We start from the raw sequence: 24,924 nt of genomic DNA on the forward strand, positions 1-24,924 counted from the left end.
TATTTTGAATTATGATAAATGGGTTAAGTTTTTTTTTAAAAACAACACAATTTTATAATATATTATATGTGATAACATTTTGAATTATGATGAACGGATTAGGTTTTTTTAATGTGTAATAAAAAAATTCTACAATGTATTATATGTGATTAAAGTTTGAATTATGATAAATTAATTAGATTTTTTAATAATAATAACAAGTAATAACCCTCTAACAAACTTCTAAATTTAAAATGTTTAATAACATATGAACAAATATTTAAAAATAATAAGTTAAAAATATATTTTGGTCAAAGAAATGTTTTCATAACATATTTTCACAAAAGATATTTCGACAAAGATATTATTTCAAAGACGTTATGACCTAGTACCAGTGGTGTATGCCATACTGTCATAGGGACTTAACTGTTTTGAGGACATTCACAAAATCATCAGAATCATTTAAAATAACAAATTGAACAATACGCGTGTATACAATTGCCCCTACAGATGAGTATAATAAGGTAGGTTACTTAAACATAAATGTTACATGATAATATAATATTATATAGAAACACTCACGTCGACCGATTGATGTTTTCGTGAAGATATACATCGTGCTCGAGCGGTACGAACACATCCTGTCGAGGTCTCTAGCCGTCACGTAAGCATTGCAGCTCCACACCACCAGCTTGTCGACCCGATCCGCTGCCCTGGACGCCGCGATCATCGCGGTGCACCCGCCGTTGCACCAGCCCAACATCGAATACCTGTCGACGCCCTGCAACGTCTGCGGAAAAGTCGGAAAAACCAACGATCACTTTTTGTCGTTACCGTTGTTTACGGTGGAGATTAGTGTCTGTGGTACGTAGTTATGATTTTGGTTTTTTTTTTTGATTGTTTTTGGGTTGATAGTTTCTTAGATCAAAGCTCAATTTTTCTTAATTTTAATTCACCACTTAACAGTATACATAGTATATAGTAAAACAGTTTTAATTGAACGTTTTAAATTCATTTTTTTTAGTAGGTACAGTAAAATATTACATATTATAATTTGTCTTAATATTAATTATATTTTAATAAATAATTAGTTATAATATTCATATTTTAATATATTAAATTTAATCTATAAAATGTCTATAAAAAAACAATATATATTTATCTATTATTTTGATTTTTTTGATTAGAATATTAACTTCTTACGAAAACTTTTTCGAATTGTTCAATTCCTTAGCTATATAAATTGAATATTTTTACATTTTGAACTACAAAGTCGCGTGTTGTCACGTAGCGCTCGAGGTCTCTGGCCGTGATGTAAGTGTTGCAGCTCCACACCACCAGCTTGTTGACCCAATCTGCAATCTTGAAAATTAGCAAATTATTTTGAGTTGAAAATTCATAAAAATTTTTCTTTTTAAATCAAAAATTTTAAAATGTAATACAAGATTATCCATAAGTTTGTCTACCTTAATCAAACAAAAAATGTCTACAAGGAAATCAAATTAAATGTTTATGAGAGTTTGAAATTCATATTTTTACAACATTTGATATTCACTCGATTTCTCATGTAACGATTTTGCTATTTTGTTGTTATTCAAAAACGAATAACTGCAGATACATGAAAAATTTACTGAATGTTTATATTTTCATTTTCTATACACCATACAATTAAGAAAATATTTTGACTCTTTTTGAGTTGTTACGGACATTGTGAGTTTTCAATTTTTTTTTGTTTTTTCTTCCATAAATATCAATACAATTTTAATTGTTAGGTAAAAAAGCGTGAAAATTTAATGCAAGGCTCCAAATATATTGTTACATTAGCAGTTGAAAAATATTAAAAATACATAGGCACAATTTTTTTTTATAACATTTTAAGTTCAAATTTTGACAAAATTTTAATTTTAAAATTTAATAATTATATTGTAGTTAAAAATGTATAAAATGTTTAACTTTTACAGCTAAGGATTGAAAATTTAAAACAAGGCTCCACGTAAATAGGTTATATATAAATTACTTTATTCACAATAATATCATCAAATATACTTGGTAATATCATAGGTTGACTGACTGTTTTCGCTCAGAATCGTTTTTCTTATACAACGACATTTGACATTCACTCGATTTCTCATGTAACAATTTTCTTATTTTATTGTAATTAAAAAACGAATGACTGTAAATACTTGAAAATTTCACTGAATGTTTATATCATTGAATTCAAATTTGACACCATCTATTACAGTGACCCACTTGTAATCTACTGTACAGCAGAGCGACATCCACTTACCCAACTTTTTTAAATTTGTATTTAAATTTTTTTTTGTGTGTCTGTTATCACCTTTTAGGTCAGTAAAAATAGGTGGATTTTCTTCTACAGTATCTTTTCTGATAGGAAAGTGAATTTAGTTGGTACTTTGAGGGGTCAAGAGTAAAATATTCTCAGTAGTTTTCAAATGCGATGTGAAAAACAAAAGAAAAATTAAGGAAAAACAGGAATTTTTAAGCAAACATTGTTTTTGAGAAAATCGGTTTTGATTTTTGGTGCAACTCTAGAAAAAATTACTGCAGTTACATGAATTTTTGACTGAATGTTTATATTAACATTATTAACATTTTTTATACACCGTAACATTTTCAAAATATTTTGACTTATTTTGAGCTGTTTACGGCCACTTTCAGTTTCCATGTTTTTTAGTTTTTTTTTTTTTTTTTATAAATATCAATAAAATGTTATTTGTTGGTTAAAAAAGCTTGAAAATTTAATAGAAGGCTTCTAGTTTATTGCTTCGAAGGCAGATGAAAAAAATTAAAAATCCACAGTCACAATTTTTTTATAAGCATTTAAAGTTCAAATATTGACAAAATAAGTGAAAATGACGAAAATTTGCAAATTATTTTGAGTTAGCAATTCATAAAAAATGTTTTTTGTTAAATCTAATATTTAAAAATGTAAAACAAGATTCCTCATAAGTTTTCCTACCTTTATCAAAAAAATTTGTCTACAAGAAAGACAAATTAAAATTTTACGAGCGTTTGAAATTCATATTTTTACAACATTTGATATTCACTCGATTTCTTATGATGCAACGATTTTCTTATTTTGTTGTAATTAAAAAAAGAATGACTGTAGATGCTAGATAATTTCACTGAATGTTTTGACACCATGAAGTTTTGAAAATAATTTGACTCTTTATGCTTAATTTATAAAAATATAATTTTTTTTTTGTAACTAATATAATAATTATAGCAGCCCGGCCGGCCCTTACAAGAACCGGCCCATCGGGAAGATTCCCGATTTCCCGATAGGCCAATCCGTCCCTGGCTTACAACCTTACAAGGTTAGTGCCGACTGCCGAGCCCCGAAGCGTCGAACACGGACAGAGTCATACCAGCTGATTCAGATGTGACCACTGAGTGTTCGGTATCTCGTTTCAATACTGGTTTCTGGATTGAGTGGTGCTTGAGGGGTCGACGGGTTGACCCACAGATAAAGAAAATAAACATATTATCATATATTATTATTATAATAATTTGTTATCTATATATGTGGGTCGACCTGTGGGTACCATTCAATAAGGATGGTTTTTTTTTTTTTTTTTTTATTAAGAAAACAAAACCCTCGGCAGCAAGGCCATTGGGATATATAATGTATAATAGTGTTACAACATGTTATGTGTTAAAGAGAGAGAAAAAAAAAATACAGAACGATAAAAATAATATAAATATGATTTAATATGTACAGATTATTAGATTAGTTTGAGCAAACCAGATTGTTGAAGGAAGGCTATTATATTGGAGACTGGTAGGTTAGGTCCGAGGCTTTCAAATATGTCTTCCGGAAGTTGGTTGTGTTCCCTTGCATCGCGGTATGTGTTACACTCGGTCATGATGTGTTTGATCGTTAACTTGACGCCACAGGATGAGCATATAGGGGGTTCCTCACGAGACATTAGGTAACCATGAGTGAGTTTGGTATGGCCTATTCAGAGTCTATTGATGCTGGATTCTATTTTCCGATTTGGGTGGTTGTTTGGCCAATGTAGGGTTGATTGCTTTATCTCATTAAGTTTAGTTCTCTGTGTGGACCATAGGTTTTGCCAGGATTTTGCTGATATGAGTTTTATTGTGCGTTTAGCATCGTGAGCAGAGATGTTTGTGATAATGCCGTTGGGGGTTGTTAATGCTATTTTTTTAGCGAGCATGTCAGCTTTTTCGTTGCCTTTTATTGATGAGTGTCCTGGAACCCACATTAATTTTACTACATTTCCTTTGACGTGGTGGGCAGAGATAGCAAGCTGAATCTTCTTTGATATATCATTAGGTTTGTGAGTGTTGGCAATACTTATTATAGAGCTTAGGGAGTCGCTTAGGATGACAAAGTTATTATTTTGTTTTTCTAGTGAATATTCAAGGGCTTTAAGAATAGCAATTGCTTCAGCGGTGTATATGGAGCATTCTACTGAAAGTTTGTATGTTATTTCTTCTACGTCATTGTATATGATAGCGATTCCCACGTTGCTTTCAGTTTTGGATGCGTCGGTGTAAATTTTTATAAAATTGGAGTACTGATCTAAAATGTTTTTGAATTCTTGAACATAAATTTGTGAGCTGGTTGTGTTTTTGGGCAGACTGGTAAGACTTGTGTCTATCATATTAGAGATCGAGGTCCATGGAGGAAAGAAGGGCGTTTGGGAGATAATAATGTCTTTGAGGTTCAGATTATTTTCGTCTACAATTGCTTGTATGGACGGGCATGATTGTACAGATGATACCATATTGTTTCTAGCAAGTTGTATGGCCAGCATCATGACGTTTTCCTGGCGTTTAATATGCAGGGGCATCACATTGGATATATTAAGTAGGCTTGTAATGGGACTGGACCGAAAAGCTCCAGTTGCCAGTCTTGCTGCTGCGTTATGGATTGTGTCTAATATTTTTAACGCATTTTTGTTGCCGTTTATAAACAGGAACGAATTGTATTCAAGTTTAGATAAAATTAGTGATTTGTGTATAGTTGTTAACGTGGAAAAGGAGGCCCCCCAACTGGTATGAGCTAGCATTTTCATTATGTTAATACTAGATGCGCAATTTTTTTTAATATTTTTAATGTGTGGGATCCATGAGTTTTTTGAGTCAAAAATTATTCCAAGGACTTTAGCAGTGTTATGGTTAGGAATTTGATTACTGTTCATGGTGAGAATTAATTTCTTTTCTTTTTTTTTTCGTGTAAATGTTATGCATTGGGACTTGCCTGCAGAAAATTTGAAACCAGATTTTTGAGACCATTTGTGAAGGTCATTTAATGATTTTTGCAATAGTGATTGCACGGTAAAAAGTTTATTACTACGACAAAAAATATTAAAGTCGTCAGCATACAGTGTACACTTGACGGGATTAGTTATTGATTTCGTAATGTCGTTAATAGAGATGAGAAAAAGCGTAACCGACAAAGTTGACCCCTGTGGGACACCGTTTTGTTGATCAAACGTCTCAGACAGCACATTGTTAACTTTGACTTGAAAGGTTCTGTTGGAAAGGAAGTTTGTGATAAACTTAAGCATGTTACCTTGGCAAAGAATTTTTTGGAGTTTTGATATGATATGAGGTCTCCAGGCAGTATCGTAAGCTTTTTCTATGTCAAGACTCACCATTCCGAGGAATTGTTTATTTTTCGTTGCGTTTTCGATTTCAGATTGGATTTTTATTAATGAACAGTTAGTTCCGCGCTGGTATCTGAACCCGTTTTGATCTGGGCTTAGATAGTTAATTCGTTCTGTGAACCACATAAATCTTAGGTTGATAACTTTTTCCAAAAGCTTACACATTGTGTTTAGTAAGGATATAGGGCGATATCCAGATGTGTTGAACTTGTTTTTTCCTTCTTTGGGAATGGGAATAATACAACTGTGTTTCCAGCTGAGAGGTATGTTACCAGAGTTCCATATTAAATTGAAAATTTGTAGTAAATATGTTTTTCCGATCTTAGGTAAATTGTGTAGAAAGGAGAAGGGTATACCATCCGGTCCAGGACTTTTACTGTTGCATTTGGAAAGCGCAATTTCAAATTCTGTAATAGAGATTTCTGAATTGATGAGGATTTGGTAGCTGTCTAGATTCTGATATTGTTGAGGAGTGTCAGATGCCCTAGATTTCATTGTTTTTTCTTTATTCAGAAACTCATTATCGTAATTAAGGTCACTGCTGTTGTCGTAAAAATACCTGGCTAATTTATCAGCGATAGTTTGGGGGTCTGATATCAATGTGTCATTCTCCACTAGATACGTATTTTGTTCCAGGTTTTCCTTGAATCGGTCTGGATATTCATTTCGGAAACAAACGATTTCCATGATAGCTTTTTGGAATTGTTGACAAGGAGTCTAGTTTGAGCTCTGAGTTTTTTTAAATTTATGAAATCGATAGGGTCTTTTGTAATTTGAAATTTTTTTAGTGCTTTTTTCTTTAATGTTATTATATCACCAATTTCTTTATTCCACCATGGGACGCGATGTTTAAGAAGACTCGGAGTGCATTCCCCAATTGACTTTTTTGCGGCAGAGATTATAGTCTCTGTTAAACATGAGACCATTGATAATATGTCGGTATTGTTTGGGTTTAGTTGTTTTACATCCTCCTCAATTATTGATGAAAAAAGGGACCAGTTAGGGTTTTTTAGGTTCCACCTTTTTAATGAGCTGTTTTTATTTTTATAATTTTTTTTAAAGATGGTTATTAGTATGGGAATGTGGTCGCTGCTGTATATTTGTGGGATGACTTGCCAGCCAAGTTGATGAGAGATAGAAGAGTTTGAAAAAGTTAAATCAATAGCGGAGAAATTGCCATTTCCTGAGTTGAATCTTGTGGGGTCCCCATTGTTGAGGATAATTATATTGTCATTGTCTAATACTTTTTCGATGATTTTCCCTCTGTCGTCTGTTTTGTCTGAGCCCCAAAGCTCACTATGACAGTTGAAGTCACCAGTTATAATGAATGGTGATGGCAGTTAATTGATTATATTTTCGATGTCTTCGAGGAGTAAATTTGTCTGATTTGGAATATAAATATTGCATAATGTGATGGTAGTGTTGTGGGTTAAAAAAGTTACGGCAACTGCTTCCAAATTAGTTGAAAGGGGAATTTCTTTACTGGGGATGGGTGATTCAACGAATATGGCAACTCCGCCAGATGCCCGGATATAGTCAATGCGATTTTTATTGTAACACTTGTAACCTTGAATGTGAGGCGTATGCTTTTCCGTGAGGTTTGTTTCTTGTAAACAAAAAATGTTAGGGATAAATTCTCTGATAATAAGTTCTAGTTCATTACGTTTTTTAAAGAACCCATTAAGGTTCCATTGAATTATATTTATATCTTGATTGTTCATTATAATGTTTTGAGTGAGTATACTGAAGAGGAGCTGCTTTGTGATTGGTTATTATAGTGGAAGAGTTTGGAATAAAAGGTTTAGAAGTTTGGAGAGCTTTGTTTTTATGTATCTATCAGATATCATTGGTTTAACTTTTTCACTTATTTTTTGGAGTGTGGGGATGTCAACGTTGACTTCCTCGCACAGAGAATGTATATTTATGGTTTTATTAGTAAAATTCTCCAATATGTATATGAATTGAGAATACGATATAGGGATTTCTGTATTATTTGAAAAAAGGACTTCGGCGGGTTTGAGCCCTTCATTGAGTTTTGTGTGAAGATTTTCAAGTGAACTGCATTTTTTAATTTTTTTTGATGGGTCGAGTGATTTGTTTTTTGATTTGTCGGAATCTAATAGTTTTTCTCTTATGGTTTTCGGCTGATGGGGGTTCACAATAGTTTGTTGATCGATATGTTGTGGCGTGACTGATGGTGCTGAAGAGTTAATTGGCGATGGAGGAGGTCTTTTGATTGGCTCATTTGGAATATTTGTAACATTGTTAGGGTTGATTAGTTTTGTAAGGTTGGTATTGGAGTCCTGGGTGTCATTAACTATCTCATAGATTAGATTCGTCTCTTGAGTGCTGTTGAGGTTGATACTGTTGCCCTGAGTGTCATTTACTTTCTCGCAAGTTGGGATTATCTTTTGAGTACAGCTTAAGATATTAGGTAATACACTATCCCCCTCTGGTGTTAGTGGGGTTAGTGTACAGCTAGTGCTATCATGGTTGTTGTTTTTATTTTTTTTGCAGAAAGAGGATGTATGTCCGGTTTGGTGACATACATAACATGTCAGTGTATCATCTGTTAAAAAAATTCTGAAGTCTGTGTTATCGTATTTAATGACCATTGAACCAGGTACATTAGCAGTATCATCGGGGTGTATGTATACCTGACGACGAAAGCTACTAATATGTGCCAGCTCATCGTGAAAACCGGCTTTAAGAAAAGTTATTTGGGATACGGTTTTGATGCCTTCTAATAATAGTAGTTCATTGATTATTTCATGAGGAATTATCGGATGTGCATTAGAGATAATAAATCTTTTTGCTGGGTTAACCAACCGGCGAAAAGGTATTTGGTGTTCGTTTATAGATATAAATGAATAATTTTTTACTAGTTCATCGACGATGTGCTTGTCCGTGAAATACACACAAAAACGGTTGTTGGATATGCGAGATGCAAATGAAATGTTTTTGGTAGAAGTGATTTTTCCGAAGGCTTTAATATATTCGATTTGGGCTATGTCGTTAATTGTGTTAAGAACAATAGCTTGTTCTTTTTTTGGAAATATAGTGTTGGCTGTGGTTTCTGCGAATGATTTTGGAAGGTTGTTGGTTTTTAATTGAGATGTAGATTGTGTTTGTTTGTGGGTATCCATAGTTGATAAAGTAGCCGAAGCCATATTATCGGTTGTTTGCGCTGCGGTGTGCCAGCAGCGGCTTAATTAACTAACTAGTGAGGACAGATAAGATAAGGAGTTACATACCTGCCCGAAGAGTGTTGATGTATAATAAATAAATACTGCTATCGATAGCTAATAAATACGTAACACACGTGTGCTCTGGACGGAGGTAGAACACGTACTGCAATAAGGATGGTTTATTGATAGTTAAAAAGTGATTCGACAGGGATTATAATAATATAAAAGTAGAATGTAAAAAGCTTGTATACAATGCCTATAAATTTGGTTATATTTTGATTATGAAATCAGGCGTTCGCAGACTTCTATTGTTACTAGTGGAGGTCAAAATAAGATGAAGAGGGAGATAGATCCCTTATAAAACACCTATTTTTAAATATTATATATATAATTAAATATTATTTAAATATAATATATATTTATATAATATATTGTATGTTTATTGAATAATGTATTATATTTTTTCGGTTAAAAAATCAGCTACATGTGTACAGCCCTCCCTCCACTCCAAATGTTATCTCATTGTAACGTTTAGTAGCTTGGACCCCTTGAAAATATGAGGTTTGCCAATTTCTATTATTATTGATTTTTCTATAGGTATCAGATCTAGGTAAAAACTCCTTGGACATTTAAACATGCAGTAACACAATGTCATTTTATTTTTCCTGGTATGTTGCAAACATGTAAGTGATGTAATTTTAATTTAAAATTAGTAAACATACGTTAGAATTATTTGTCCTTGAATTAATTATTTCCTTATTGCACGTAATTTACTTAGTCAGGTAAGTCTTCATTTTATTTTAAAACAAGCAATATTAATTACAAAAGTCAATAATACTTTAATGCTTTGAAACCAAATGCATCATGGCTTATTATTATTGATTTGTATGGTATAACAATCTGTTTAGATTTTCATAGTAGTTAGATAATGTAATACCACATGACATTTAGTTATAACACTATATTTTAAGATAACTCAACACTTAATACATTCTTGTTATATTAAGTCATTCACTATATAATAGCTTATAAATGTATGTGGCAAGTGGTTGTGATTAGGTACACATGCACTACTGCATAGAAGAAAGGAAGTTATCCACTATCGAAACAAACTTTTCAGGGTACATCAAATGTATGATATGAAGGCCTTCTGGAAATATTTCAAGTCTGCAATACAAAATACAAAATCTATTATTAGAATATTGTTGCTGTGTTAATAGGTAGGTACGTACAGACTTAAAGTATATAATATAATAGGTATTGTCATAGACTCAGGATTGCATTTGCAATAGGAAATCTTGTTTGATTGGGTGATTGTAAGCTCTATCGATTTTAATAACCTGTAAACTCTTGTCTTTTCTGATGGTTAACTCTCCCGAGTCTACTCCAATACTGCCTGATGGGAACACGTAAACTCTCCCGCAGGGCCGAAGGCGTGAGGTCATGGAGTGATGAGCATGTCATATCCCCCTTCTTTGGCTTAAATTTCATACACGCATTTTATGATAAAGCAATGATTACATATTAGAATATGGTCTGATAATAGCCAAAATTTCATATCCCCCTTTTCAAAAATCTGAGCACTTCTCTCCCGGGTTCACGTAAATCCTACTTGGAAGAAGTGTTCATGTAAATATTCTCGAGTTTGTAATAATTTTGTTTGTACATTGTACATTATAATTTTATTGTACTATGACAATTAAATAATTATAATAATTTTATTTTTGTCAAGATTGTATTTGTAATAGGGAATATTGATGAATTTAGGGTACCTATATTTCACGAGCATAATCCTACGCTTATACTAACATTTAAGTTTATCAATACATAATATCCTAAATATTTGAATTTTGTTTAAGTAATGGTGACTATATAGTAATTTCTTTTTTAGTAACACTATACTATATTATTCTATAAGTTACCGCAACAGTTATAATTCATAATGTTCAAGCTTTAACAATGGGATAATAATGTGCAAACTTGTTTAAAAACAAATATGATTAATTTTATAGTACATAGATACAGTATCTTCTTCCTAATAAAATAGGTACAACTTTACTACCTTCACTCCTTAAGTTAGTTATGGATAGTGGTATATATATAGGCCATACTGCCATAATAGGGAGTTATCTGTTTTTATTTCTTTTAGAACATTCACAAATACATCAGAATCTTTAACCTATATAAACATAATACTATGTTACATGATAATGATATTATGTATGATGGATACACTCACGTCGATCGCTTGATATTTTCGTGCAGATAGACGCCGTGCTCGACCGGTACCAAATTGTCTTTTGATCCGTGCAGGATGAGCGTGGGCGCGTTTATCTTGGCCAGTGCGCCGCGGCACACGTCACCGTCGTTCTCGTCGAGAATTTTCCGGGACGCGTCTATCCACCCGGACCAAGTGTCCGACATGTACTTCTCGCCGTACGCTTTGAATTGCGAAATTCTCCTCTCTTCGGGCCAGTCGTGCACGTCGCGCGTCGTCTCGTAGTACTCAAGGTCTTTGGCCGTCACGTAAGCGTTGCAGCTCCACACCACCAGCTTGTCGACCCGATCCGCGGCCCTGGACGCCGCGATCATCGCGGTGCACCCGCCGTTGCACCAGCCCAACATCGAATACCTTTCGATGCCCAACGCCTGCGGCAAAGTCGAAAAAACCAACGAACGCTTTTTTATTTATAAAAGTATATTAATATTTAATGTATGAAATATCTATAAAAAACCAGTAACTATCTATATTATGTTATTTTGTTTTCGACTACATACGAAACCTTGTTGAAAACGTTCAATCCTCATAGCTAAACACAAATTGAATATCTTATACATTTTGAACTATGAAATAATTTGACAATTTTCGATGAAATTTTTGATGAATTTAGTCAAAACTGTAAATGCTTATAAAATACATCTTTGCCTATGTATCATTAATATTTTTCAATTGCCATTATAACAACTCACGAAGAACTTAGTAATAAATTGTAAAGTTTTTTACGTACAAATAATTTGAAAGATGGAAATGTCTAATGCCTATAAATAGTTCAAAACGAGTCAAAATATTTTTAAAATTATGTCTAGAGTATTCTAAAGTAAACAATTGGTGATAATTTAACGAATCTACGGTTATTAGCTTTTAATTTACACTAATAAACAAAATCAGTTTTGTCAAAATAATTAGTTTTTCTTCAAAAATGTTATAGTTTTACCTTAATAATCAGATATATTTTTAGTTCCTCATTATAAAACGACTAGTGGTACTATTCTTTTTTCCCTCGAGCTTTAATTTTAGCTAATAAAATTTTTATACATTTAGATATTTTTTTTCTCTCACGCAATTGTTTTAAATATAAATCTATGTTATTATTAAAAAATATTGATTGATTAATATGAAAAAAAAAAAATGTTTATAATGTATATATAATTTTATATTTTTATTACTTTTAATTCAGAGTTAATTTTATATTATTTTTATCTGTTTTTGTTAGGTTTTACTACACTTATTTAGTTTTTAGTTTTTATCTAATATGTTTCCTTTACATAATTTGTAAAAGGGTATCCTAAATAAATAAATAAATAAATAAATAAATAAATAAAAAATATTTTTTACTATAAAGAAAGTTTTGTGAATTTTCATGATTTACCTTCTTCATAAAAGTACAAACTAGATTCAATTTTCTATGAAAAAAACCTCCTTAAAGTTGAAAATAGTATAACGGGGATCCAACGCTGCTGGTTGTTATATACACTTCTATAATATCTTACCTCCATAAACGCAATGGCGCAATCTGCGTCGCGATCTAAAAATCCCGGTGAAAAATCTCTGTTCGGTGGTCGACTTAAACCGTAACCTGGAGGGTCCCATATGTATATCGTATAGTTTTCTCCATTGAGGTTTTCCGTTAGCGGTGCAAAACTACGAATTACACCTAGGGAAGTAAAGTGTATTATAATATAACAGTGAACAAGTTAAATATGGGTAGACGTCCGGCGGTATAATAGTAAAACCATTTACTGGACTAAGATAATTATAGCAATAAATATTATGTAGCTATAGACTTACCCAGTACTCCAGGAAATATCAACAGTTTATGTGGTCCGTTTCCAACTTGAATGTAGTTTATCTCGAAACCATTGACATTGATTTTATTTGAATTCTACGTAAAACAGGAATTTGTTGAATAGCTTAACTATTTTTGTAGCTTGTAAAATAAATATCTCAATTGATATTTGGATAAAAGACAAAGACAGTTACAGGACATTTAATTGCTAGGTTTTACCTTGCGTCCTTGGTAGGCACAATTATTGCTGTGTAATTATATTACCATTTCTTTATATTACAATAATAATTTAAATACCTATGTGGCTTTTTGATATAGGTGTTAATGTTGGTAATATTACTAATTATATTGTATATTAAATACAATAATTATTTTAATGTTTTAACCAATTTTTATTTCAAAACCCTAATGATAAAATCGTGATCTGATTGTATTTAATTAAATATAAAAATATCGTCTAGATCAAGAACCAACAAAAAAATGTTCTTATGTTAGTCAGATGTTTTATTTTTTTCCTAAAAAACTAGTCATTATTAACTCGTTAATGCCCAGCCTTGGGTATATGCGTATAATTTACCAGCTGTGTCGAAACTGTGGATCGTTGGTCCATCACGAACGCCGTCGAATCAGTTTTATTTAAAAATAAAAATAATTTACGATTGTTTATGTTCCGAAATTTTATTTTGTGTTCTTGAAAAATTATACTATATATAGCCGTATGAATGTCACTGAGTCCATGTAAATTCTCACACTAGGTGGCAGCTAGTGATGGGTGATTTTTTTTGGTCGATTTATCGATTTTTAAATCGATTCTGCTAGGGCGATTTTGCCACTGGCAGCTAGGCCGACTGCTGAGTACTGACTGCAGCCGAAAGTACACGGACAAGGAGTTTCTAGCATTCCCGTTGACGCCACAAGTCACGACCAGTGTTCGGTACTTCATATTCTTATCTTATTTAAATTCTGGTTTCTGGAGTGGGGGTCGTGGGGACGCAACAAAAGTGGTATTGACATACTCGTACTGATGGTTAGGCGGGTTCCCCCCTCCGCCGAGTCGGGAGATTGTATTTATTTTCCCGACATTTCGTATACATTTTGTCTTAAGTGAAGTGTATTTAAATGTATTTGATAATATTAGTAGAAAATATTGTACTTACCAACGTATATTGCAATTAGCTATAAAAGCGTATAAAGATTCGATACCAAAATTAATTTATTATGAAAAGTAAAATAACCAATATAAAATTATATCTATACATTTCAAATAATATGTGAGTTGAGGATTATGCCACCAGCTTTTTTTAATTTTAGTATAATTTTGATATTAATTTATTGATTTTTGCTGTGAACCAAAACAATTGAAGTTGCATCAAATATATACCTACAGATTTTATCATCTGTGCTTCGGAGAAACAGGAATTCTTAAAGGGCCTCCCTACAACGTCTTTTTTTGTAAAAAACTAATGTTTCAAATTCCAACGATCCGTTCCGACGATTTTCATTCTGAAAAAATATTCAGATTGTCCTTAATATAATATACAAGGGAACGATCGAGACATTTAAAAAAAATGTTTAATTTAAATTGCAATAAAAATTGTGAAAAATTTAAAAAAAAATCAGAATTTCCAACTTAAATAATTAATTAACCAAATACAATATTAAAAAATTTAAACGTTTATATCGACGTAGGACTGACCTTAAATGACATAAAAAGTCAAAGTATTTGAAAGTACGGTCTTTTAATGTATAGGTAATAGTACAGAAATATTCAAAAATTCATAATTTTAATAATTTTATTATAAAAATAAAAATGGGGACGATCATGTAACCATGTATAACGTGTATATCGTACATAAACAGTTAAAACCACAAGTTATGGACTCCCTCAGGAAAGTCTGATTGTTCTATAAGTTGTTAAGACTTGCCATTTTCGTAATATAAGCGACAATGCCTATTATTATTATTATTGACAATTACAATAACTAGTAATAAGCGTCTCATATTATTTTATCACCCGTTGCAGCTTGACACGATATATCGTATTATTACGAATAATTATTACATTTTAAACTTGATACATTTTGTCAAAATTTGAACTTAAAATCTTATGAAAAATAATTGTACCTATGAATTTGTAATATTTTTCAACTGCTATTGTAATAATATATCAGGAGCCTTGCATTAAATGTTCACGTTTTTTTACTCAACAAATAAAATTTTATTGATATAAATAGAAAAAAGACTAAAAAAATTGAAAACTTACAACGTCCGTAAACAGCCCAAAAAGAGTCAAATTATTTTCAAAATTTTATCATGTACAGAAAATGGTAATATAAACATTCAGTGAAATTTTCAAGTATCCACAGTAATTCGTTTTTTAATTACAATAAAATAACAAAATCTTTACATGAAAATACGAGTGAATATCCAATATTATGTAAAAATATGAACTTCAAACGCTCATAAAATTTTAATTTGATTTGGTTGTAGACATTTTTTTTTGATAAAGGTAGACAAACTCATAAGGAATCTTGTATAACATTTTCAAATCTTAGATTTAAAAAAAAAATTTTTACCAATTCTTAACTCAAAATAGTTTGCTAATTTTCGTGATTTTTCCGTATTTTGTCAAGATTTGAACTTTAAATGCGTATAAATAAAAACTGTGTAAGGATTTTTTATATTTTTTAAATGTCCTTGTAACAATATAGTATGAGCCTTGTATTAACTATTAAATGTTAAGGCTTTTTTATCTTGATTGATGTCAGTCGCTATAAGTTCGTTTTGATAAAAAATTGATAGTGTTAGCAGGGGCCTTAACTGCAGTTCAAACATTGAAAAATAAAATACGACTTATGTTTGAAACTATATATCTTTTAGGTTTTGTTGATTTCTTTTATGGTTAAATTAAAAGTATGATTGAAATAATGAAATGTCAATTAAATCCGTTCGTATATGTACTATGCAAATATAGAGTAATCATATTAATCTAGAGTCGTCTTAATCGTCAACTCTTAAAACGCACACTTTCGATAAAATACAGGACAAAACCGTACTTCATTATGTATTGACGTATAATTTTTATTTTTTTATGTATTATGTAAATATAGAGTAATCATATTAATCTAGAGTCGTCTCAATCGTCAACTCTTAAAACGCACACTTTCGATAAAATACAGGACAAAACCGTACTTCATTATGTATTGACATATAATTTTTATTTTTTTTTAATTAGATAATATAGAGTATTAACTATCTGTAATATATATAATTTATAATACAATAATATTTTAATACTTTCAAACCAAACGCATTAATTGTATAATACTAGCTGATTAACCCGGCACCGCGCATGTGCAAGTTTTTTTTGCGGCAAATCGTATATAGTATAATATACGCTATATAATATGAGTAGGTATCCCAGTAAAATCGATTTTAGGTACAACCAAAAATTATATTTCTAATTATCAATTAGTTTATGTTAAAAAATCATCAACAAAATTCTAGATTCCACCTGAGTAACCAATAGCAACAATTAATACAAAAAATTAAATTTCGACCTTGAATCTAAAAGTCAATGTCCGAGGGCAACCTGTTTAAAAAGTGAATTTTAGAAAATCCTTTCTTAGTGTGACTAAACATCATAAAACAAAACTACTGACAACCTGACCAATAATGTCATACTCATAGCTTCAGCGATTCCGGCTAGACTATGATATATCAGTCAGTCATTCAATTGATCATGGCTAATTAGTTATATTATTATTTATTACTGATCTGCATGATGTATAGGATACAAAAAATCTACGTAGGTTTTCATAGAAGTTCGGTAATGTAATATCTCTGTACACTTACTTTATTTAGTTATAACATTATATTTCATGTGTAGGTTAATACCTTCTTGCAATATTATAAGTCATTTATAATATTATAGCTTATAAACGTAATGGCAAGTGATTGTGGTTACCTAGCACTACTGCACAGAAGAAAGAAAGTTATCCACTATCGAAACAAACTTCTCAGGGTACATACGTTGTAAGATATGCTTGCCTTCTGGAAATATTTCAAGTCTGCAATTCAAAAAACAAAATGTATGATCAAAAAATTGCTGCAGTGACGCAGTGTTATTAGTATAGGTATGTATGTACAGTTTTAATAATATTATTTTTGCAATAGGAAATATTGATGAATTTAGGTTATATTTTAGGAGCATAATCCTACCCTTTTATTGATATTTTAGTTTATCAATACCTAATCATTCTAATTTTATATAATTATTATATGTGATTACATTTTGAATTATGATGAATGGATTAGGTTTTTTTAATGTGTAATAAAAAAATTCTACAATGTATTATATGTGATTAAAGTTTGAATTATGATAAATAAATTAGGTTTTTTAATATAATATTATTCATATAGAAACACTCACGTCGACCGATTGATGTTTTCGTGAAGATATACACCGTGCTCGATCGGTACGAACACATCCTTTGCTCCGTGCAGAATAAGCGTGGGTGCCTTTATCTTGGCCAGTGCGTCGCGGCACACGTCACCGTCGTCCTCGTCGAGAATTTTCCGGAACGCGTCTATCCACCCGGACCAAGTGTCCGACACGTACTTCTCGCCGTACGCTTTGAATTGCGAAATTCTCCTCCCTTCGGGCCAGTCGTGCACGTCGCGCGTCGTCTCGTAGTACTCAAGGTCTTTGGCCGTCACGTAAGCGTTGCAGCTCCACACCACCAGCTTGTCGACCCGATCTGCGGCCCTGGACGCCGCGATCATCGCGGTGCACCCGCCGTTGCACCAGCCCAACATCGAATACTTTTCGATGCCCAACGTCTGCGGGGAGAATCGGAGAAAACAACCATCAGTGTTTGTCGTTATCGTTGTTTACTATGGCGGTTGGCGTAGTTATGATTTTGGATTTTTTTTTTTATTTTGTGGAGGTGGTTAGTTTTTTAGCTCAAAGTCCGATGGCTTCGCTCCTACTCCCAATACCATAAAGCTCTATTATTTTTTTAACACATTTTTTTAATCCATAAAATACGTCTTATATTAAATTTAATAGAGTATGAACTACTTACGAAAACTTGTTCAAAATGTTCAACTTTTAGCTGTATAAATTGAATGTTCTATACATTTTGAACTACAAATAAATTTTCCAACTTCCGAGATTTTGATGAATTTTGTCAAAAATTTAACTGCTTATAAAAAACGTCTTGGCTATGCATCTTTAATATTTTTCAACTGCCATTATAACGGCTCATGAGGAACTTAGTAGTAAATTGTTAAGCTATTTTACATAAAATGGATAATAAACTAAAATAAATTAAAAATTGGAAATATCTATAAATAGCTCAAAACAAATCAAAATATTTTTAAAATTATGTCTAGAGAATGTTAAAGTAAACTATTGGTGATCATTTAATGAATCTACAGTTATTAGCTTTTCACTTATACCAATAAAGTATAAACAATATCATGAACTGCAGTTGTGTCAATAAAACTTTTTTTGCAATATACAGTTACCGTTTTACCTTAATTTTTTTCTTCCGATTTTCATTATTTACCTTTCAAAGTACAAAACTAGATTCAACTCTCTATGAAAAAGCCTCCTAAAAGTGAAAAATCGTATGAAGTAATAAAATCGGTCTACAGATGTGCACAAAAAAGTTTTAAAAGCACTCATCTTTCAACTCAGAATCTAGAAACTCTGTGGATCCATCCTCATCACCTCCTCTTTCCCTCTCATAAAAACGCCACTGGTTGTTGTATAACACACTTCTAAAATAATTTACCTCCATAAGCGCAATGGCACTATCGGCGTCGCGGTACAAAAATCCCGGTGAAAAATCTCTGTTCGGTGGTCGACTCATACCGTAACCTGGAGGATCACATATGTATATCGTATATTTTGCACCATCGAGGCTTTCCGTCAGCGGTCCAAAATCACCAATTTGACCTAGGGAAGTAAATGTATTATAATATTACAGTGAACAAATTCAATATTGGCAAACGCCCGGCGGTATAATATTAAAACCATTTACTGGACTAAGATAGTTATAGGAATAATTAATAAATATTATATAATCGTAGACTTACCCAGCACTCCAGGAAATATTATCAATTTCTGTGGTCCGTTTCCAACTTGAAAGTAGTTTATCTCGAAACCTTTGACTTTTATTTTTGTTGAAATCTATGTATAACAGTAATTTATTGAAAACTTAAACTTTTGTTGTAGTTTATAAAATAAATGTCTCAAAAGATCTTTTGGTAAAAAAAGACATTTAATTGGTAGGTAAGTAAAATTTCTTCGTAATCATACTTTTGTGATATGGATTTTAATGTTGGTAATTATTACAGTATATTTAACACAATAGCAAATTCAATGTTTCATGTGACGTTTCGTAGGAAATTCACACCATTATCGTCTTTATGAATCACTAATTATTAAAGTGTAAAAATAAATTCTTTCAAAAGAATATTGCAGTACTCAATATCGTTGTATTCCTCATGACTATCCGCTTATTATTTATATAGAGTCTCTTTTAGTATTGTTAATATTAAAAAAAAAACTAATCGTTAAACTGCAATTCAGATACTTCAATCGTCTTTGGTACGATACATTCATACAACTATATGTCTATATGTAAATCAAACATAAAAAAGTGGGTAAGTGAATGTCGCTCTGATGTTCAGTAGGTTACACGTGGGTCACTGTAATGGATGGTGTTAAATTTGAATACAATGATATAATATCATTGTATAAGGAAAACGATTCTGAGCGAAAACGGTCAGTCAGTCTATGATATTACTAAGTATATTTAATGATATTATTGTGAATAAAGTAATTTATATATTTACCTATAATTTACGTGAAACCTTGATTTAAATTTAAAACTCTTAACTATAAAAGTTGAACATTTTTAACTACAAAATAATTATTACATTTTAAAATCAAAATTTTGTCAAAATTCGAACTTAAAATGTTATAAAAAAAAATTGTGCCTATGTATTTTTAACATTTTTCAACTGCTAATGTAACAATATATTAGGAGCCTTGCATTAAATTTTCACGCTTTTTTACCCAACAATTAAAATTGTATTGATATTTATGGAAGAAAAAACTAAAAAAATTGAAAGTTCACTATGTCCGTAAACAGCCCAAATCGAGTAAAAATATTTTCAAAATTTTATAGTGTATAAGCATTCAGTAAAACAGCATACAACATTTCTACCAGAAAGAGTGCTTCGATTTCAGCATATTATCATTTAGCAAATTGAATCAAGATGGTACTTTAGAGAGGTCATTTTTCGATTTTCAGTTATTTAATGCCACAGGAAATACTACCGACAAATTACAAAAACCGCTAAAAATTGGATTTTAATTTCTAACGCTTTGCTTATCGCCAGAGTAACGAATAAATAATAATAATAATATTATAATATTAATTCAACCAACAGGCTATAATAATTAATAATAACAATATAAAAAATCCTTACTGATAAACCGTCTCTGCTCAGAATCGTTTTTCTTATACAATGATATTATATATCATTGAATTCAAGTTTAATACAATCCATTATACATTGTCCCACTTGTAACCTACTGTACAGCAGAGCGACATCCACTTACCTGCTTTTTAATTATTTATATTAATTTCATACTAAATAACTAATGGTATGTTGATCGTTAGATATAATCATAATAATTAAATTAAATAAATAATGCTAACATAATAAATTGCATTTATTGATTTTTATTTTAATAGGTAATACCAATATGTTGCTATTTAGATACTTAAAAAGCCCTCTCTGTATTTGTTTGATTGTAATGAACATAAAATATGAATGTGCATATAACACATTCGTATGCCATAAGTCATATAACCGTATTACAAGTTTATATAAAACATATTTTAAGTACTTTAGGTTATATCTTATACCTACTTTAGATTCCATTATGTTAAAAATATGTAAGTAAATAAAGACATTTTATAAATTAATCATTTAATAATTTTTTTTTTGATTTTATAGAAATATACCATATTATACCCAAAACATTTTCAGCAATACTTTCTGAATATATGATATAAGCAAATTAGTGGGTGATCGAGTAGCGATACATAAATGCCCCACTAGAAAAAAATTAGAGTAATTACTCTATGGTTTAATCACTATCATGCCGGAGATATAACAAACTGATAATAGCATAACAATAATAATTCGTTATCAATAATAGTTTTTAAATTGATTGTTAAATTGTTCATGGCATGACAAATTTAATTTAATTTGTCATGGTTCATGGTTCATTAGGTTCTTCATTGTGAATAGTGAATTTGATTTGGTTTTTATCTTTTAGTGTGTACTGTACTACTGTGTTTGAGTAATAATAAAATTACTTTATTAACAACGATTACTTTATAATGCCTAGTACCTAATAAGATTTTAGGCGGAGCCGAGAATATTATTATTTGAAGAATATAATATATATACTTAGTAAAACAGTGCCACAAGGATGGTTATTTAATGAATATTTTACTGGGAAACTGTTTACTGTTTTAATATTATAAAAATGTTATTATATATTTTGTTTTTCAGAGTAAACTATACTGAAGGTTTTAACAATATGTTGTTGTTAGTTAAGATTAATTATTACGTTTTAATGAGTACTTAATATTATGTTAGCAAAAGTGGAACTGTAGTGTCTTATAATATAATGTTGAAAAATGTCTCAAATGTGTAGTGGGTTACCTTGCGAGCGGAGCGATCAGCTTTTTTATTTGATATGTAAAGTTTTATGATTATAGGGCCGGTCATTTTTATGCCCTACCCTAGCAAATATTGAAATGACGGCCCTATATCTGTATTGTGTTTTATTTAAATTAATTTTATTACGCAGAAACTTATAATTACCAGAAAACGTGTTAACATTTTATTCATATAGCTTATAGGCACTCGCACAAATTCACTCAAATTCAAATTTTGCGCAATACGCGTCACGCATCACGTAGTTGGATAGTATATTACGGGGTGAGTTCAGCACCCCCGTATTTGTGCCAATAGTACACATCATACTACGTATAATACATGCAGGGTAATACACCACCGTACCTAACTTATGAGTTCAACTGTTCAAGGATTTATGATGAAATATAATATTTAAAATATCATGTATAGTTACCGGCTCTGTCGAAACTGAGGATCGTACGACCATCGTGGACGCCTTCGAATCAGTTTTCTTTAAAAAGTAAAATTACTATAGGTAACGTTCCGAAATTTAATTTTGTGCTTTTGAAAAATTATACTATTTATTCTGCACTATGTAGCCATAATAATGTCACTGAGCGCCTGAGTCCACGTGAATTCTCACACAAGGTGGTAGGCCGACTGCCGAGTTATAGTGATGAGCACTATCGAGTTAAAACTATCGAAATATCCGATAGCTCTAAACCATCTAATTATTCGATTATTTTATCGAAAATAATTATAATATAATTATAATTTTGGTGAAATTACTGGGGGGGCTGAGCATTATATGCTCATTACACCTATATAGGTACCACTGTACTACAGCCGCTCGCAATGATTTACAAAGTTCGACATACTAAACAATTTGACCATAGTTAAGTACAAAAAAAATTGTGTGCCTTATCTTTAACATTTTAGAAGTATTCTAAACAGAAATATTATTAAGTTATTCGTTTTCAATTTAGTACTATAACCAGGGCTGTGAATTTAATGTACTAAAAACCCTTTTTATGCATTAAAAATATCAAAAAATACCAAAATTATGATATCCAATTCACTTAAAATGGTTTTTAATTTTATTTTTACATTTATATTGATATTATAGAATATTATACATTAGTACGTTACATTTTACATGCACCTGAAATATTAAAAAAAAATTTCAACATTTTTGTACAAGTCCACGACTAGTGCTCTGGCCTCGCTACAGTCATTATTTAAGGGGCAACATTTAGGCAATTTCTATGTGTTATTTGTAAATGATTATTAGTGTGAGTGAAATTAAATGCGGGTAACCTCTCTCGTACGCGCATGCACATGTCAATAACACGATAACCATATCAATTTCACTACACGAATTTTACAAAAACATACATTTGTTTTGACAAAATTAAAGTTAGTTAACGTTGTCTGATTTTGATTCTGAAAAAATATTTGAATTCAGCAGAAAAAATGCCTGTAGATCTTTCGAAAAATTTTCGTTTAATTATTTTTTAGATTATGAGATGTAGTGGTGGGGCAAAGTGCAATACTGCAGTGTCAACCAAGTTTTTACTTTTTTGATAAAAAAATTAAATGTATATAGATGGCATATCTACAATAGCTACAAGTTTGTGGTATCAATGACTGAATAGGCTAGAAATATTTAAATTTATAAATTACCTAAAATTATAAAACCAACGTTAACATTTTATCTATTAAAAAATAATATATTTGATAATTTAAAATTACATAACAATTAATTAAAATTAATGCTGCAAGATTAAGTGTTAACTTACTATATGTAGGTACGTATAATTCATAAATATTTTTACATTCCTATTGTCTATATGAAAGAAAATATGTCACAAAAATGTTTTATAACTAATAGGATAGTAAAAAATGTAAAAAGGAAAATATTTTTCCCTCCCTTTGAAAAATGTTTGCGGACGCCCTTTCCGTGGGCATTGTTTCATTTAATTGATCAGATGGGACTAATTGCAGAATTCATATAATCATATCAGTAAACTCAAACATAAACTAGTAATCAAGATAAAGAAATAAGTTATAAATACATTTAATTTGTAGGTGGTACCTACCTACCGTTTCCACAATATAATTTGAAAGCAGTGATTCCTGTTCAAAAAAAGTTGTGCTCTTTAAAGACAAATCTGAAATCCATAATGCAAAATTTTCGAACTTGTAATCTGTGAAACATAATTATTATATCTTCCTCTCATGAACTTCCCAGTATAGTTTTCAAAAGCACCTGCAAAAACAAAACAAAAAAAAAAAAAAATGAAGAAAAAACGGGAATTTTTTACGTAAAATCGGTTTTTGACAAATAATCGATTTTGTACAAGATATATATTACAATATAACCAAAGATAACAATTTTGGTTATTTTTTTGTAATTTTATAATAATATTATTCTATTTACCGGCTACCATACTATATCAATAATAATTAATAAACAATATAAATACATTATATTATATAAAATATCCTAGAATGACTAACCATCTCCGCTCAGAATCGTTTTTCATAATATTCTTATTATGTCATTGAATTGAAATTTGATCCACTACAGTGACCCACCTGTAACCTACTGTACAGCAGAGCGACATCCACTTACCTGCTTTTTATTTTGAATTACTCGAAAATTGCTATTTTTCTGGGCTATTAACTTTACGATTTCCATGACTAAAGTATTTTTCAACACAACACGTTATAGGCATTTAAAAAAAAATATAATAATTTATACTTTATCAAATTATAAATATTAAAATATCTAATATTATGATATTAAATAAATAATAGTACATAGGTGCACTATAAACTTTGACGTGCAGTAAATAAATACATATTGTAAACATCTTCTATTATTATTGTTTGATTGCCTAATTTAACAATGTTTAACATATTCGATGTTGGTACCTATATACACATTGTTTGTCGAGGAGTTAACATAATATTATGTACAGTACCAAACTACTTCGAATCTACGACAATTTTCTATGAAAAACGTATAAAAAAGTAACTATAGTACTAAAAATAATAGGTTTATTACATGATAAATGTTAAAGAACAACCAGATTAATTTTAACAAATAATTCATTTGTTGTTTAAAATGTTTAAATCGTACGTTTAAAGTGTAATATGACATACAAATATTTTATTCAAAAAATGTATGAATTACAAAATACAATCGTAATTTATTGTGAGAATAAAGAATATCGATAACAACAAAAAAAATGTACATTTCAAATATTTTAAATAAGAATTCAAATTTTGGTG

At 30.7% G+C, this 24,924-nt stretch overlaps 1 protein-coding gene and 1 pseudogene across 2 annotated transcripts; both read right to left on the bottom strand.

Annotated features, from left to right (window-relative positions):
* Window positions 1-1,322: 1,322 nt before the first annotated feature.
* Window positions 1,323-22,297, bottom strand: LOC132945299 (valacyclovir hydrolase-like). Of its 2 annotated transcripts, none has more exons than XM_061015002.1 (6): window positions 22,082-22,297; window positions 19,000-19,093; window positions 18,696-18,859; window positions 17,327-17,736; window positions 16,862-16,964; window positions 1,323-1,341 (listed from the first exon to the last, which is right to left on the bottom strand). In XM_061015002.1, the coding sequence occupies exons 1-5, from the start codon at window positions 22,112-22,114 to the stop codon at window positions 16,868-16,870; spliced, it is 798 nt and encodes a 265-aa protein (XP_060870985.1). In that variant the 5' UTR covers window positions 22,115-22,297; the 3' UTR covers window positions 1,323-1,341; window positions 16,862-16,867. The 2 variants fall into 2 exon arrangements, with proteins under 2 accessions (XP_060870985.1, XP_060870984.1); XM_061015001.1 differs by lacking the exon at window positions 1,323-1,341 and adding an exon at window positions 14,089-14,397.
* Window positions 9,774-13,818, bottom strand: LOC132945300 (valacyclovir hydrolase-like; annotated as a pseudogene).
* Window positions 22,298-24,924: the final 2,627 nt, after the last annotated feature.

This window comes from Metopolophium dirhodum, chromosome 5 (genome assembly GCF_019925205.1).
Source record: "Metopolophium dirhodum isolate CAU chromosome 5, ASM1992520v1, whole genome shotgun sequence".
Taxonomy (NCBI): domain Eukaryota; kingdom Metazoa; phylum Arthropoda; class Insecta; order Hemiptera; family Aphididae; genus Metopolophium; species Metopolophium dirhodum.